The 18,537-nt window shown below is 38.0% G+C and overlaps 1 protein-coding gene across 1 annotated transcript; it reads right to left on the bottom strand.

The window, feature by feature from the left end:
- Positions 1 to 2,368: 2,368 nt before the first annotated feature.
- Positions 2,369 to 17,996, bottom strand: IL18 (interleukin 18). The gene is made up of 6 exons (XM_016205333.2): positions 17,919 to 17,996; positions 10,834 to 10,920; positions 10,008 to 10,019; positions 8,275 to 8,409; positions 6,917 to 7,050; positions 2,369 to 2,944 (listed from the first exon to the last, which is right to left on the bottom strand). Exons 2-6 carry the CDS (start codon positions 10,910 to 10,912, stop codon positions 2,723 to 2,725), a joined length of 582 nt encoding a protein of 193 aa, XP_016060819.1. The 5' UTR covers positions 10,913 to 10,920; positions 17,919 to 17,996; the 3' UTR covers positions 2,369 to 2,722.
- Positions 17,997 to 18,537: the final 541 nt, after the last annotated feature.

The following is an 18,537-nucleotide window of genomic DNA, read 5'->3' as shown; positions in this document are numbered from 1 at the left end:
AGATAGGTAGGAATGGAATCGCTGGCTCATATGAAACATTTCAACTTCTCAGAAACTGAAGAACTATTCCAAAGTGGCTGTACTTTTTCACATTCCCGTCAGCCACGCATGAGAATTTCTGTTCTTAACATTTTTGCCACTTGTTATTGTCTGTCTTTCTGACCATAACCACCCTGGTGGTTACAAAGTGGTAACTCACTGTCGTTTTAATGTTCATTTCTCTAGTGACTAATGATGTTAAGCATCTTTTCATGTGCTTATGAGCCATTTGTGCATTTTTTTAGATATGTCTGTTCAAATCTTTGCCCATTAAAAAATTGGATTGTCTTGTTATTGAGTTGTAAGAGTTCTTTGTATAACCTGGATACATTTTTTTTTTGCCATATATGTGATTTATACATATTTTCTCCAGTCTGTGGTTTGTCTTTTCATTTTCTTAACAATTCCTTTTGAGTGTAAAGTTGTTTCTAAAAAAATTTCAATTTTGCTTGACTGATGTGGCTGAGCTGTTGAGCATTGACCTAGGATCCCGGAGATCGCGGTTTGATTTTTGGTCAGGGCACAGGCTGGGGCTGCTGGCTCGATTCCCAGTGGGGGTGTGCAGGAGGCAGCCGATCAATGACTCTCTCATCATTGATGTTTTTATCTCTCTCTTCCTCTCCCTTCCTGTCTCTAAAATCAGTAAAGATACATTTTTTTTTAAAAAATTTAATTTTGAAATAAGTAGATTCACAGAAAGTTGCAAAGATGATATAGAGAGGTCCTATGTACCCTTCACCCAGTTTTACTCCCAAATTTTGAATTTTTATTAAGTCCAATTTATCATTTTTTTCTTTTATAGATCATACTTCCTGGTTGGGTTTAAAAAATCTTTGCCCAATCCTGTTCTATTCTAAAAGTTTTATAGCTTTAGTTTACATTAATGCCTCTGATCCATTTTGAATTACTTTTTGTAAAGTGTGAGGTAAGGGTCTACGTTCATTTTTTAGAATGTGGATATCCAATTGACCCAGCACCATTTGTTGAAAACTCTCCTTTCCATCAAGCTGCCCTTGTCCAAAATCAACTGGCCATAAATATAAGGCCTTATTTCTAAACTTTCAAATCTGTCCCATTCATCTATGTTTATTCTTATATCAGTACCAAGCAGTTCTGATAACTTATATTAAGTTTTAAGATTAAGAAATGAAGGTTTTCCAACTTTGTTCTTTTAAAAAATTTTTGGCTATTCTGTGTCTTTTTTTATTTCCATTTTAGGTAGAGCTTGCCAATTTATACAAAAAATCCTGCTGGAATTTTGATGGAGATTGAGTTGAATCTATAGATCAATTTGGGGAGAACTGTCATCTTAACAATATTGAGTTTCCCAATCAGTGAATGTGGCATATCTCTTCATTTATTTCGATCATATTTAATTTCCCTCAGCAATGTTTTGAAAACCTTATTGTACAAATCTTGCACTTCTTTTGTTATATTTATTTTTATATTTCTTTTTAGCACTCTTGGGAATGGATTGTTTTATATTTATTTACAGATTGTTCACTCTTGTATATAGAAATATAATTTATTTCCATACATTAATCTTGTATTCTGCAGCCTTGCTGAGCTTGTTGAATTTTAATAGGGGTTCTGTGCGTGCACACACGTGTATTCCGATCTCCTACATACAGAATCATGTTGTCTTCAGACAAGGATGGTTTTACGTCTTCCTTTCTAATCTAGATGCCTTTTATTTTTGTGATTGAACTGGCTGGAACCCCCAGTGCACCGAGTAGAGGAGCTGACGCTCTTGCATTATTTTTTCACCATTAAGTATGATGCTAGCTGTAGGTTTTTCACAGATGCCCTTTATCACATTGAGGAAATTCTCTTCTCTTTCAATTTGTTGAGAATTTTTATTATGAGCTGGCTTTTGCCAAATGCTTTCCTTCATCTATTGGGATGGTCGTGTGGTTTTTACCCTTTATTAATATGATGTATTACATTAATTGATTTTGGAATATGAAAGCATTTGCACTCTTGGGTTGAATGCCACTTGCTCAGGGTGTATAATCCTTTTTCTATGTCACAGGATCGATCTGACTTTAGTATTTTGACTTTCGAAGAAATGAGAAATTAGTCAACTGAAGTGGTCTCTCTATAAAATTCAAACGGTTTTGCCCGGCCGGGCGTGGCTCAGCAGTTGAGTGTTGACCTGGGATCAAGGCGATCAGGGTTCGATTCCCGGTCAGGGCACATGCCCGGATTGCGGGCTCCATCCCCAGTTCGGGGCGTGCAGGAGGCAGCCGATCAATGACTTTCTCATCATTGATGTTTCTATCTCTCTCTCTCCCTCTCCTTTCCTCTCTCTGAAATCAATAAAGATATATTTAAAAAAAAAAAAATTCGAACGGTTTTAATGATATTCTTAGCAATGAGAAAATTTACATACCAGTATCTTTCATCATAACCCAAAAGATTCAAAACACTTCTGTTGAGTATAATCTGTGTTCCAAGTAACAACGTAGACTGTGTTTTCAAACGATGCCTTCTTTACGTTATACAAATATTTTATTCATCTGCCTAAAGGGGAGTCATTTCAACTTTGTGAAAACTTATTAATTTCTTAGTGGTATCTTTCAAGACTACTATTCATTTTATTTCATCACTACATTTACAGACTCAAACTTATAACGTTTCTGAAAGACAAAAACTCAAAGTCCGAGCTATGACATTTTAATACCTAGTCCTTGTAGTCAACGGTGAATATTACAGATTGATCCCCATGTTCGTCCTTCTTTTTCAAAATGAGTTTAAAGAGATCGTTCTCCTTCTTACAAGCCAGAAAATGCTCTTTATACAACGAAGACTCAAATTCCATCCTGCTGCTGTACCCCGGCAAGCTTCTCATGAAGAAGATCATTTCATTTTCTTCGCCGCTGATGCTGTCAGGAGGGCTCATTTCCTATGGAGGAAAAAAATGTTAATTTTTTGAGGACATGAACCATCAGAATATGTGTTTATTTTGAATTCTATTACTTATTTCCACAAGAAAAAAAAATATCTCTGATCTCCTCTCTCTTTCTCTCTTTTTTGGTTAATCCTCACCTGAGGATATTTCTCCACTGATTTTAGATAGAGTGGATGGGAGGGAGGTAAGGAAAAAGGGAGGGAAGGAGCAAGCGAGAGAGAGAGAGAGAGAGAGAGAGAGAGAAACATCAATGCGAGAGAGACACATCGATTGGTTGCCTCCAACATGTACCCCAACTGGGCTGGGGATTGAACCTGCAACCCAGGTAATGTGCCCTTGACCGGGAATTGAACCTGTGACTTTTCAGTGCACATGCCAACACTGTAACTACTGAGCAACACTGGCCAGGGCTCCTCTCCCTCTTAATTCCTAATCTCCTGTTCTTGTCCACTTTGGCTGTTCCCGCCATGGAATGCTCACTCAGGTTTAGTTCTCTGGTTTTTCCCAATTTATTAATCACATAGCTTCCTTCTCTCCTCCTCCTACTGCTCAAGATGGAGTAGAATTCTAGCAAAGACCACAGCCTTTTTGGGCTAATATGAGTTCCTGTCTTTTCCAGCCATTCAGAGCTAAAGACACTGATGACCTGTAGCCATAGCCTAGCCTGGCTCTAGTTTGTGAGCCAACTGTGAGAGAGGCAGAAAGTGGCAGGAATCTCAGCTTCTTCCTTCTTTCAGTGGAGGCTAGAACTGCAGCTTGCTGTAAATAGACTCACTGCAGCTGTTCTAGGACTGAGTCCTTGATTCCTGTTTGACCTCGCTGTATGGGCTTAGTCAGCAGCCTCTGACTTTTTCCTACCAAGTAATCCAGTTCCACAGGAGTCCTGAATGTCTATCCTGAAAGTAGTCTATGGGCTAGGCCCTGCCCTGGAAGGCCAAATTCTGATTCCAATATCTCTCAGACACAGAATAGGGTTTTCTCACGAATGGCTAGATCATTTGAAACTATAATCCTGCTGGTCACCTAACTGGCAGTACTGTCTATATGTTTTTTATTATTGTATCATACCTACGTTTCAAGATGGACTAGAAAATCTGAGGACCATCCAAGGTTCTTTCCATGTTAATCCTGGAACCAGTAGATATCTGAATGTAATTTTGACCCCACAGTAGCAAAAATTCTCATGATCCTAACTAAGAACTGACGGAGAGAGGTCCAGATCCAAAATAGCCCTGGCCAGTGTGGCCCAGTGGTTAGAGCTTTGGCCCATGTACTGAATGGTTGCAGGTTCGATCCCCGGCCCCAGTTGGGGCATGTGTGGGAAGCAATCAATCAATGTGTTTCTCTCATATTGATGTCTCTGTCTCTGTCTGTCTCTCCCTCCCTCCTATCCACTCTCTCTCAAAAAAAAAAAAAAAAAAAATGGAAAAAATATCCTCTGGTGAGGATTAACAAAAAAATAAAATAAAATGTATCTGTGATTAAAAAAACCCAAAAACCTGCTGGGACAGATCCAAAATAGCCTTTCAGCTTCTTTCTAAGATGCCTGAAAGCAGTTTGGGTGCCTCCCAACTTCTCAATCAATTATGGAATTTATAGTCATAACTCTTAACCTTTGTCCTTTATCAATAAGTGGGAGTCTTAAAATGATGACAGTATAAACTAGTTCTCCCAATGACATATATTTCTGCAACTGCCTACAGTACTCCAGACTTTAGGAAGAGATCTTAAGCTGGGGAACCAATTTGGGACTAAGCTACTCTAATGTATAAGTGAGAAATAATTTTTAGCCAAAACTTCAAAAGCTTCAAAAGAAATATTAGAGGGCAGTGAACCTGTTAGTTCAACGCTGGCATGGAAAGTTGTAGTTGAAAGTGGGGGTATGGATAGGTAGATAGGCCATCTGTAATCATAGGTCAGAATTGGGGCAAGGAAATCCCGGGGCAGTAGCTGTCCCTGGTTGGGTGTTGACTAGTCATAGCCATCGTAGGGAAGGCGCATAGTAGTAACTGGATATGGACACAGCCCTATGTAATGAAACTAGAGTGCTCCAAGGGCCTAAGGGCTTATTCATACCAGGAGGGGTTGAATCTGAACCCAGAGAATGTTAAGCTTGAGCTAACATCTGTTGCTGTTTCCCTTTCCCAAGTGCATGGGCAGGTTTGAGAGAATCCTGACCGTGCCTGGATGTATATCCAGAAACAGACACTAACAGTAACTTCTTGAAGAAATCCCTCTTGGTATCATGAAGGTTCTTACCCAAAGACAACAGGTCTCCATAAGCACTAGGACTTTACAGCTAGTAATTGACACAGAAAGGCGAGCACATAATGGCAGCCAGTTGTGTCTTATTATCTAGTAGGACTTAGTCTAATTTATGATCACTGCTCAGATCCTTATTAGTGGGGTAAAGGGGTTAAAGAGCATGAGCTAAAACTAGCTTCCTTCCTTCCACCCTCTCTCCCTCTCTCCAACTAACATGAGTTCCTTTCAGAAGCAGGTTTGCTATGAAGCTAATGAAGCTTAAATGTCAGAGCTCCCCATTTGCACAGATCTCTTCTAAGGCCCCTTATTTTCTTATTCTAAATAGTCAACTTTATGCCTTTGGTAATTTTATATTCTTTTTTGAAAAGGCCTGTCCAAATTGTATAAGATTCAGGCTCCCCTAAACCTGATTTGCTCCAATTCCTACTGTATACCAAGCATTATTTCCCACCTCTCCCCTCCCCTCCCCTCCCCTCCCCTCCCCTCCCCTCCCCTCCCCTCCCCCCCTCCCCTCCCCTCCCCTCCCCTCCCCTCCCCTCCCCTCCCCTCCCCTCCCCTCCCCTCCCCTCCCCTCCCCTCCCCTCCCCTCCCCTCTCCCTTCCTTTTGCCCCTCCCCTCCTCTTTTTTGTTTTGCCAAGCATTATTTCCATCATTTTTTTTAACACTCTCCAGTCTCTCAATAATAATCCACTTATAGTTCAGGCTTATCCCAATTTCTGAATCTGCCTCCGCAGATGAATTACTTTTCCTTTACCCCACATGGCTTGAGCTTGGCCAGCTCCCTCCTTCCCTTCGGATTTTGTTGCTAGGTAACAACATGCTTAATCCCCTCCACCCTGCTGGTCCATCCTCAGGCCTCTAAGGCCATTATGATAACTAAGCTTGTCAGGTCAGAGAATGGGTATTCTAAATTGCCACCCAAAAGGTTGGCACTCTGGTTGGAAGAGGATGACTAAGGTATTTGTTTGGAGGCTGTATTTGTGGCATACACACTGATTTTACTTGGATTATATTTTAAAGTGGCTTTTCCCTCCCTCCCAAGTTGCCCACTAGGTCATACTCTGACCTTCAGTTCCCACAGCAGTACTTTACTGGCAAATCCCCATTCAGAAACTCTTCAAGAGAAAAACATGGAGAATAGAAGAAAAAAAGCAGTGGCCAGAAATAATTTATACTTGGCTTTGAGATACATTTATACATTATGCTTTTACAGCTAATCTTGTTAATTTTATTCACTTAGATTTACATTAAAAATAATATACATCAACTGAAAGCTGAAGGATACAGCCAAGAAGCAGGAATAAAACAATTAGGATTAAAATATTATCATCATAATTCACAAAGTATGTAGAGGATTTATAGAAAGATAGCTAGTTTCATTTTGTTTAGTAAGGCATTTTGGAAAGTCATGCAATTCTCAAATAAATATAATAATTCACATATATCTTCTATATTATTGTTTACCTATAGGTAGATTATTCAGAAGACCCAGGTTATGAAACAAGTGTTGTACCCCTTCCTCCTCATGACAGACTTAGAAAATGCGTGATGGGTTAAAGAGTTGGACAATTTTTAGTAACTATTTTAATGGTTCTCTGCTTCTTGCCATTCTTGTTCTAGACAAAAAGTTGGACTGAGGATATTCAGGTTTTCTAATTTTCCACATATATATAACTAAAACAAATTCAGGTTCAGTCTTACCTGAAAGGAAATATTTTTGTTCCTACAGGAGAGAGTAAAAATTGTTTTACACTTCACTGAGAGGGTTACTGCCATACTTCTAGGGTTGCTATCTTTATATATATATATGATAATTTCAGTCTGGGATGCATTATCTGAAATAAACATTAACAAATGAGAACATTAGTTAGAAGAATTTTTGCAAATCAATATTTATGGAAATTAGCCAAATGATAATACTTAATAGACCCGATACCAATCTCACAGCCTGAGATTTGGCCAGTTAGCTGGAGGCCATATGCAGCTGCTCACACATCCTTTAAAACATTTAAATATGTATCACAACACAAAAATAGCAACTTTTTGAGTATTTAAAGGATATTCTGAATTCTAAAAGATTGTATTTAATTTTTAAATGCTAAATACAATATTAAAAATCTACCTGTTGCCCGGCCAGTTTGGCCCTGTGGTTGAGTATTGACCTAGGATCCAGGAGATAGCAGTTTGATTCCCGGTCAGGGTACATGTCCGGGTTGCAGGTTCTATCCCCAGTAGGGGTGTGTGTAGGAGGCAGCCAATCAATGACTCTCTCATAATTGATGTTTCTATCTCTCTCTCCCTCTTCCTTCCTCCCTCTGAAATCAATAAAAATATATTTAAAAAAATATCTACCTGTTAAGGTAAAGATTCAGGATTTTTCAAGAGTCCACATTCACTGTTTCAACTCTGCCTAAACTCTGCTATTTGGAATTTAAAGCTTGGAAAACACAGCGAATTTACTTATTTTCTAAGCACTCTATATTTCTGGTGGAAGACAGACTTATTCGAAATGCCTATGTATTTATTTTTAATTTCGTATTTGAAAATGCTGTCAGCAATTTCAGCTATAGCCAGCAGGTGTTAAGGACCTGACTCTATAGAGATCTTAGTTCATGCAATTACAGTGAAGGAATTGGTGATCCAAATGCAGACCCAGAGTAGCATGACCCCTAGCAATATTTTAAACATTTTTAAAATTAAATTTATTGGGGTAACATTGGTTAATAACATTGTATAAATTTCAGGTGTACAATTTTACATGATATTTGTACACTCTCTTGTGTGCCCAACACCTGAAACCTAGTCTTTCGTCACCACATATTGGATTCCCTTTACCCTTTTAATTCTCCTCCCAACCCCCAGCAACATCTTTATTGTGTCAAGTTTTCACCCCAACTAAAATATTTGGATACCCTACAAAGTTTCTTGTAAGTGAAATTATTACTATTGCTATTACTTTTCATTTAAGGACTAGGTCTATAATAGAAAATGTTGGCAGTAAAATGGAATAAGAAGTGGCTTGTCATTTCTATGTTTGTAAATATATTTAAAAAAAATACCTCGACACTCAGAATCAGTCATATCTTCAAACATAGGTTGTTTTCCTTGGTAAACGAAGAGAACTTGGTTGTTCAGATTTCGTATGATTGACAATCTAGGTTCGAGCTTGCCGAAGTAATCTGATTCCAGGTTTTCTAGAATGCACATTAAATCTCATTAAAAATAAGTTTTTTTCTAAATTCACAAGTAGGCATACTCTATATTTCAGTTCTCCATTGATCACAATCTTCGGCTACAGAAGCAGCTGAGATAAAGTTGCACAATGTTTTTAACCCACTTCCAGGGCATACCATGCTTCCTGTCATCACCCTGAACTCCTCTACCTCTGAATTTTAAATTCAAATATTCTGCTTTCTGATCTCAGTCTCCTATCCTACCTGTTTTATACTTTTCCTCCGCATCACCGAGTCCTCCTGATTCTAAAACAGGCGTTTTCTCCTTACCTAACCTTCCCGTCTTCCCTTCATTCTCTATGCAGTCTGGGCCTTATGGTTCATCATGCCGTCTACCCTGTGCCAGTCTCTCCAATCCCGGACTCACTTGTTCATTTGTCTTTCTACTACACAACCCCAAACCTGGCTGCTGAGTGTCACTGGTAAACAATTATACAAATGTGCAAACTGGTGCCCTCCTCCCAGAATCTCCTGGACTGAAGTAGGTGCCCATCCACCTGCTCCCGTGGCGCCCTGTGCCTTAACGCACTCTATTCGAATCGCCTTCCGTAAGTGCTTGCCTTTCCCTCTAGGGGCTGTGTTTTTCTTATCACTGTGCCACAGTGCCTGACAGTCCTGGGGGAGACAGACGCCAGGACAGGGTGGGCAAGGGCAGGTTTACAGCTGTGAGTGCGTGAAACAGAGTTTATTCTTGTATTATTATTTATTACAATAATAAATATTGTAAACCTACTTTTACCCTACCCTGTATGAATTAATAAATGGAGAGTAGGGCAATCTCTAAGAAACATGAGGAGTTACATGTCATTATATCTCAATAAAGCTGGGAAAAAAGAAACATGAAGGAATAGTATTTTTAAAAAAGTTATTTTTTCTATTTCTAGGCCAGTAAAGATCACCTTTATTAAAAATGGGGAAAGTGCCATTTTTAAGGAAAAGTATAATAAACTAATGACCTTTAACAACCTGGGATCTGTTAAAGGATCACAAGCTAGATATGGGTATGATGCCCTCTGAATGCCAGAAGGACAAGGGCTGGGCACACCCACTTCCTGGGAAGACTTAATGACAGCCTTACAGTTCTCACGGGCTCCAGCCTTCCCTATCTCCTTGACCTTGAGTGTGTTCTTTCCCTGGGAGCCTCCCAGGCTTCTTCCCTAGCATTTCTGAGAGAGAGAGAGTTGAAGAAGAAAGATGTTCTGGATTTTGGACTACACTCCTCTTGCTTCGATCCCCTTTTCCCATGTACTCTAGAGCATCCATGACCTCCTGCTAATCTCAGAATCTGTGTAATGGCAAAGTCTGATTCTAAGAGCTGGAGAATTTCCTGAAGGGTAGAGAAGCAACTTTGTTAGAGGTTCTCTTTTGTATCCTTTACGGTCAGCTTTATTCCAAGGCTGTGCTATTGGGTCCACACTGCTTTGAGGGAAGATCAGCTTCTCAGATAGATTGGTACCAGATTCTGTCCACTAAGAATGGTGATACAGGGTGTTTGTGCGATGCTTACTTAAGTAGCTATTTTTACTTTTGCAAAGAAAGAGAAAAAATTTATACTTTACCATCACTTTCAGCTAAAGGGGAAAAAAGAGAAAAAATATGTTAAATTCTTTATTTCAACTCAGAATCTCCTCTCACCCTGCCTTTTATTACTCTTTTCTGCCACTCCCCATTATTTAACACCCCTCTTACAGGAGGTGCTTTCTGTTGTTGGCCCCATCAGAAATATTATCTAATCATCTAAAAGGTCCCATAAAATGAAGCTCATTAGACTTAGTGTGTTCTCTGGTAAGTTAGACATAAAACCTAAATCCAGAGTTTATAAATATAAATTTGTAACTAAAAATAAATTTTATAGAATGATAGACTTTACTCTTAAATTTATTGCTTCAATGGAAGGTTGTCTCAGGACTTTCTATGAAGCTTTCAAATGAAGCCAAACAGCCCACGGAAGACTAATCATAAGAATCTGTTTTTATTTGTCAAATATACTTACATGATATGGTACAGCTCACTCACAGAGCTCTAGATTTAAGGTATCTCTTATATAATTTGCCAATTCACTTTTGGGAACTGTATTCCCTAAATGTACTAAATTTTGTGGAATTTTCATGATGTGCACCAGCTTCCACCTTGTAAGTGGGCTGCTGCTAAATAAAATGCAGGGGCATGTGGTGGGACAAAGTGCTGGGACCTTGGATATATAATGGTTAACTTCTAGAAGCCCAATATATATATATATATATATTTTCCCAGAGAGGAATATCATTAGCATTACAATGGAATTTGATGACAGTAAGGAGTCACTTAGTAGTTCATCTCACAATGCCTTTTCTAGTTGACTACATTTATCTGAACCCTGTATTTGGCCTATTGCTTTAGACTTACCTTTAAAGTAAAGTGTGTTGTCAATAAATTTCATTTTCACAAAATCGATGCAATCATTTTCTACTGGTTCAACAGCCATCTTTATTCCTAATGAAAGTAAATAGTTGTCTGTTAAAAGGTAGTGATTGTTCCTTTGACACAAAAGGAATCTTTTACCCCTTACTGCCTTGTCCTACTCCCAAACTCAGAAGTCAGTGTATCACCCAGATGCTGACGAACCCTCTGGGCGTTTAAAAGATGCCGGGAGCCTTCCCCTTATGTATACACATGCTCAAGCATTCTCGTGCAAACCACCAGATATTTAGAATCCAGACAGCATTTTCTCATTAAACAGTGTTACAAAGGGTGGATAAGTGGCCCATCACTGAACTATATTATCAATATAAATTTAAGATTCCAGAAACACACCTAATCCTGTCCTTTAACTACGGATTGGTTCTACTGTCTTACAAGCAGTGGGTTCCTGGGAGTGAGAGACGGATGGTTTGCTATCAAAGTGCTAAAGGTGAGGTAATGAAAAAAATGGTGCTTCCACTTGGGAGTGGGGGCAAAGTCGGGGGAGGCTGTGGGCTCTGGCATCTGATGGCCCCCTTCCTCCCGAAGCAGCAGCAGTTTTTGATCTGAAATCTGGACATTATGCTTTTTACACAAGTAATACATAAATGCAATCTTTCTGTAAATAATCCAATAACACAGGAATGGAAAATGTAAAAAATTCTTCATTTTGCTTTTCTCCCCTGCCCCAGCCTACCCCACCCCACTCCAATATGGTGTGCCTACTTTCAGATTTTTGTCTGAAAGAGGGGTTCTAAGTCTGCAAAATTTGTGAACTTTGATGGGAACAAAAGTAGGTTTTCAGTTGTTTGTATGAAAATAATACAATAATCAATACATAGTAATACAAGAATAAGCTGTGTTTCGTGTATGCACAACCGTAAACCTACTTTTGCCCTACCCTATATTTATTTTCACCAACTTCTAACTAAAATTTAGCAGTTCCTTCCATTATGTTATAGGAGACAAACCACAGTATTATTAGTAGTAACTGTCACTAATAGAAATACAGATTTCCTATTGTGTTGTAACTGTTGCAGAGATCTTGAAATATATGGTTTAAATTCATTACTTCTTCAAAATATATGAAAATTATTAGTCCCACCAGTAGATCTTGTTGTTTAATGCACCAATAAAGAAGCATATATGTACTGTATTACAATTTGTTAGAAAAATTTTTTTGATAACACTCTTTTAATATAATGAGTTTCTTTTATAATCTTAAGTATTTAATTTTATGCAGGTAAAAACATCTGAGAAGGGGTCCACAGACTTTACTGGATTGCCCATGGGGGTCTATACTACAGAAATGATTAAGAAGCTCTACTCTAGAGTTCAGGAATATCTTGGGTCCCTGAGGGCAGTTATAGTTGGGGCTCCAAAGAAGGTGGTTAAGTCATAATTGTCATTGGTATATATAGGCGTATTTATAAGCTTATGCTCAGAGGTAGAGAACTGACTCAAATTTTTTCTAGTACAGTCTGCTACGGCCAACCATGTATGATAGAGGAATCAGGAAATTAAACCCCAGTTGCAAAAACGTAATCTAAATTAAGCTAACCCTAAATACTTGTCATTTGGTGGTTATGTAACAGTTCTATCTAGGTGTGGTTTCTTACACACATACAAATGTGGTTATTAAATTGTAGATAGATAATATACACACACACACACATATAAATTGGTGACATAAAGGATAGCATGGTCTTTTCTACAAACTTTAGTATTATGTAATGCACACATATTTTATAAAAATAATTCATCTGAAAATTACTAAGTAGTATGTGTAGGAATTTGATGAAATTACTAGTGTTTGCTACAGTTTTTATTTAGTCAATGAGTGAATGGATTTAGAGGACATAATTACCTTAAAAATAATAATACTACACAATATTTGAGTTCATTCATCTATTCATCGTTGAGTATCCACTATGTATTAGATAGGGGGCTAGAAAGTTGACAGAGACACATGCAGGAGATTTCGTTCCCACCCTCTGATTACTCAGAGTCTAGTGGGAAAGACAAATATATAAACAATTACAAAATAGTATAATAAATGTTATAATAACTGGATTTACAAGAGATCCTCTCTGTGTGATGGTGTTGAAGAAGTCTTCTTAGAAGAAAAGATGATTGTGCTGCCTTGAAAGAGAGGCAGGCATTTTTGAGGCCGGGGAGAGCACTCCACAGAGCGGATTGTGAGCAGAAGCCAGAGAGCAGGAGGCTGAGAACGGCTTGTCTGGAGCCTCATCATTTGTACCCTAATTAATGCAAATGCAGTTACATTTTATAGAAAGAATGCATTTCTGAAGATCTCACATAGATCAAGATGAATTTTTCCTTGGGAATAAATATAAAAGTATGTGAGGAGGTACCTTTGGAGTCCATAAATCTACAACAACCAAAGTGGATTCTTGTTTTCTTTTTTTTCAACTTTCTCAGTATTATGACTAATGTTTTGCAGAGTGCTCTCTCCATACCAGCTATCATGAATGGTACTTTGGCCTTTTTAATATTGTTTACTTGCATCTAAATTTTGTCCCACTTTATTTCTTTGTTTTTCAGCACAAGCAGTAATAATATCCTGCAGCACTCTGCTAACATCATTATCAGGTATAAAAATATTTAAAATTATAATAGTAGTGAATTTTAAAAGATTAACAGCACAATAGCTGTGTGTCTCAAGAATTTCTGAGATAAATAGTCTCACATAATACTGACATGGAAGCAGGTAATTCTACCAGGTATAAGAGACCCTTCCATGTGGCAAGTGTTTACAGTGCACAACTTACTTGGCCTACCACTTTGAAATGATGTTATTGTAGATAAACTAATTTGGAGCTCACATATTTCCACTTTGCCTAGAGAGTGAGGGTATTATTTTTATATGACATTAGTTTGATTCTGTCTAATTCAAGTCACATAAAATGCAACTTGCAATGAAGTTTGGTTTGGTAAAAGCTTGTAAAGGAGAGTCAGATTATAAAGGCCTGTTTAAGCTAAAGTGTTTGCAGTTTTTTTCTGAAAAAATACTACCTAACTTTCAGTAGGAGAAATACGTTTTCCAATTTATGTTTTAAAAAGTCAATAATCTGGCAGTAGTGTAGAGAGTGGATCTGATGGGACAAGACCGGACAGAGGCTAGAAAACCACCTTAGAAGAAGCAATTTTACCAGTGAAGGTAAGAGTTGGTGAGCCTGCTACACTAAGGTGGCACCTGAGGGGGATGGAAGGGAGAAGATGGACTCGAACAGCAGGATGTTTTTTAGCTGACTGGCTGTGGGTCAGGTGGAAGAAGGAGGAACTGAGAATGACTTCAAAGTTTCTGACTTGAGCAATTTGTTGAGCGTTACCTTATTAGCTAACAAGAATAAAAGAGAGGCTTGAGTGGAAAATAATTAGTTCAGTTTCACAAATCTAAGAAGCGTCACAGGATTCAAGGGAAAAGGAGCTTCAGGGAGGGGCTGCTTGAAATCAGAAACATCAGAGCCCATAACTTGAATACGAGCTTAAGCTTGTTCACTGACCTTGATGATTAGGAAGTTTTGGTATCTGTAGAACAGTTTAGGGAAAGTGGAGGTAAAAAAAGGCAGGTTGACAAAGATCTAGGACAGAATGGGATGGGCAAACAGTATAGACAGTGGATACAAACTATTCTTTTAGGAAGTTTGGCTATAAAGAGAAAGGGTGTTATCTATTGGGGGATATAGAACTTGCAAATTTCAATTTCTGGCTACAGATCCACATTTCCAAATGTAAGGTATACTAAAGAATTACTTTCCCGAACATGTCCAAATGACCTGCTCAAAACTGAAACCTGCAAGTCCTTCCTGACTCCTTTGCCTATTCTTTTCTCTGTCACATAAATACTGTAGATTATAACTCAGAAGTGGCTTTGCAATTTGGTGTCACCTCTCCATCTCCACCAGCACTTCAAAAAATCAAGCCATCATCACTTATCAGTTCTGGAATCTTCTACTGTAATACTCTACTCTTCTTGGTTTTCTTGCTTCCAGACTTTCCCTTACTACATTCCGCCTGAGTCATCCCCCTGCTCCCCCGCCCCCAAGCCCTTCTTTCTTTAAGTCGAAGCTCAACATCTCCTCCAGAAAAACTTCCCTGACTCCGAAATTCCTAGCTAATAATTCTTTCCTCAGTACCCACCTTCCCCAATCCTTCCCCTTTCAGATTATTTTGATGACAAATAGTTCTTCCCAGCTTTAATTTGAATTTCTTTAAGATGAGTTATGCTTTTTTTTTTTTTTTTTTTTTAATTTTCAACACCTGGAAAGAACTTACACACAGTAAATAAGTGTTTGCTACGACAAAACTTGTCACCATGACAACAATGTGTAAAGGGCGAGTAGAATTTTTTTCTAAAGATTTTTTTTCTTTGTTCATTTTTAGAGAGAGAAGAAGGGAGAGGGAGAGAGGGAAACATCTATGTTGATCAGCTGCCTCCTGCATGCCCCCTACCAAGTGCTACCAGGGCATGTGCCCTGATGGAAAATCGACCTGCAATCTTTCAGTGCACAGGACGATGCCCAACCAACTGAGCCACACCTGCCAGGGCTAGAATTTTTTTCTGTCTTAAAGCTTTCACTCCATCTTAAAACCAGAAAAAGAAAACAAGGGAAGTCTAAAGGCAGGTTTTGAAAAATAGAATAATTTCTCTAATGTTCTTCCTCTTGATTTTTCCCCCTAGGAGTTTCTCTTTACTTCATGTGAGTTTATTTTGAATTCTTTATTCTCTTACCACTCTTTTTGTTAGATCTTGATACATTTGTCATTATGAGGATGGTGTCCCTTCACTCCTCTTCCTCCAACTTTCCTTTTTCTTTCTCATCTGTGTTCCTTTGCTCTCTTAACTCCAATCTATAAGAATCACAGTTTCCATCGGATAAAAATGTTTAAGAATATTTCATCTAAGATACCTAGATTACTGACTTTTATTTTTTTAAGAGTTATAAACCACTTTAGAAAGATTCTCCCAGGAATATGCAGTGACAATTTGTTCTTGGAAACAAAAACAGTTTTAGTTATGCAAACCTTGGAAACCAGCTAGAGGCTGGTGGATGGTAGAAAATTACGATGGAAATTAGGCCACATGTGCTCCACACTTGTCCGGGGCTAGTCATTTAATTTGGAGGATCTCAGTTTTCTCATTTGGGTAAACAGGGAGTTGAGTGGTCAGTCTTTAAGGTCTTTTCCAGCTCCAGCATTTTGTAATTCTAGATTCTAGATAAGGCTGGAAGGAAAGAACCATTTATCTGTGGCAAATGCCCTAGTAACCACTTCCTCGTAAGTCTAAAACAACATGTATTGATTGAATAGCCAGCATTGTTAAGCTAGTAGGAGTTTAAAAACATACTATTAGATTAAAAGTAAAAATGTTCCAATTCTGTGATAAAATGAAGAAGCATATTACCTAATTCCCTGAAATCAGATATGTAGTCATGTTGACAGCAACAAGATTCAAAACCCAGATTTTTAGTTCTGCAAATCATTTTGTCCTTGAAAATGTGGCCATCTTATTAATGTATGTGGGTATGGTGGAGGTGAGGGTGGAAAAAGGCCTAGGTAAAGATTTAGGTAAATAATGAATAAAAGATATATAATTAACTGCTAAATACAGACTAAAAGCGAAAAGCCAAAACAGAACTGATATAGTGGGACTGGCCTTGTGTGAAAAGGAAAATAGAATTTAATCTTAAAGCATGCTTAAAATTTATACAGATGGAAGGGCATTTATGTGATCACTAAAACAAAGTTATGTTGGTGGTGGGGTGTGGACTGAATAGGATCATATTTTTTACACTATGGGATCAATCCGGCTGCCCTACAGTAAACACAAGGTAGAGTGGGGTTAAATTATTGAGGGCTTTGGAGAAGTCACGTAGAAGCATTTGAATTTAATCTCACAGGCTACTGAGCTGACAGTGCATTATGAAAGAGATTAGAGACAGGCTATGAAACTACTGTAAGAATTCATGTAGGAATTCAAGCAAGAATTCATAATATTCATGTAGGGATTATATGAACAAATCACATTTAAAAAGATATTTTAAAGGAAGATTTAATAGAACTTGAAATAGCTGGATATAGGCAAAAAGAAGAGGATTTTTAAGGGTGTCCTAATTTTTGTTATTCATACTTCAAAATAGAGATATTTATTCAGCCCCTTTCTCATTGTGAAATAAAATTCTTCTGGGGAATGCTATAATATTGTCCAGCTGCAGCCCGGCCAGAAGGTGCTGATTCCATCAAGATTATCAACCTTTGGCCAATTTTTTGTTTGCTTTTAAAATAATTGATTCAGAGTTGAGACTCCCTTTTTTAAAAAAAAACCACTTATTTTATCATTCTAAAGCAGCAGTTCTCAGGGGGTTTCTGAGGTAAAAGTTGTTATAGTAATTCCAGGATGTACTTTCTCTTTTTCATTCTTATTCCCTCACGAGTATATAATGGAGTTAACTGGAGGCTCCCTTCTGTGTGATATACATAGACTGAGCCAGAAGCACATGAGAATGCAGTTATCTTCTATTAAGCCAGACATGAAAGACAATTGTAGAAATAAAAAACAATGTCACTCTTCACAGATTTTTTTTAAAAGGGATCTATAATTAAAAATGTTATTTATGCTAACCTGTGATATGTTTGTTGTTATTTTAAAATAAATCAATAGGTTGCTATTTTAAAAATTTCTCAGTTTTAATTTCATATACAGTAAATGACAGTAATACAGTAAATAACCCAGAGAAAGAAAAATTCTTCAGGGTCCTTAATAATTTTTAGATACGTAAAGAAGTCATGAGACCAAAAAGTTTGAGAAAATTTGCTCTAAAGTGGTACTCTCTAATGGTGGCTAAAAGAGAGGTTTCTAATCTGACTTGGCTATGTTCCTTACGTTGTTACTGACTGCCCATCATAGTGATGCCAGAAAACTTAAATTTCTCTGAGTTGCTTTCTAGTTTATTTACCTCTAATCTCCATGCTTGGGTTTGCAAATAAAGAGGAATGATATTTCTTACCTGTGCTCAAAACTTTCCTAGAAGAAAAAGCGATCTGGATGGTTTGAGGTCCCTTTCTCTTCCTGAGGCTCTGTGGATGGTGGAAGGTGACAGCCTCCTTCAGCTGGCAGTCAGGAATGCAGAAAGCATTGGCAGGCAGAGTCCTAGCTGCTGGGCCGTCTGGATCCCGCAACGTCAGAGGAAGAGGGAGGAATGAGGAAGAAAACTGGAGGGAGGAGACTTCTGGCCCGCCTTGGGCCCGCCTTCAACCCTGCGCTTTCTTAGGGCAATAGAACTTGAAATAAGTTGTCAGAGAATAGGGGTATTTCTTTAATGTAAAATCATCATTTTAACGAAACCATTTCTTCTTTAAAAGTTGGAGTTCTGACTGTCCAAAGTTTGTACCTCTTTCAGAAGTACATCCAAACAACTTTTTAAAAAGCACCTGCGTGGTCAATTAGAAGCATCTTTCTCATGCTAATCTGTTTGAGGCTTTCTACTCATACTTCAACACAAAACTTTCCTATTTAACAGTGCTGAGTCATTAGCTCTATTAGAATAACCCATGGGATGTAATTGTAACACCTAAAACATAACTTTTGAAAAGTAGAGTGTAAATATCACAGCCTTGAAAATAATC

Source organism: Miniopterus natalensis, chromosome 11 (assembly GCF_054644295.1).
Source record: "Miniopterus natalensis isolate mMinNat1 chromosome 11, mMinNat1.hap1, whole genome shotgun sequence".
In the NCBI taxonomy this organism is placed as follows: Eukaryota; Metazoa; Chordata; class Mammalia; order Chiroptera; family Miniopteridae; genus Miniopterus; species Miniopterus natalensis.
Note: the sequence above shows the minus strand (reverse complement) of the source record. Positions and strands in the feature narration are given on the sequence as shown.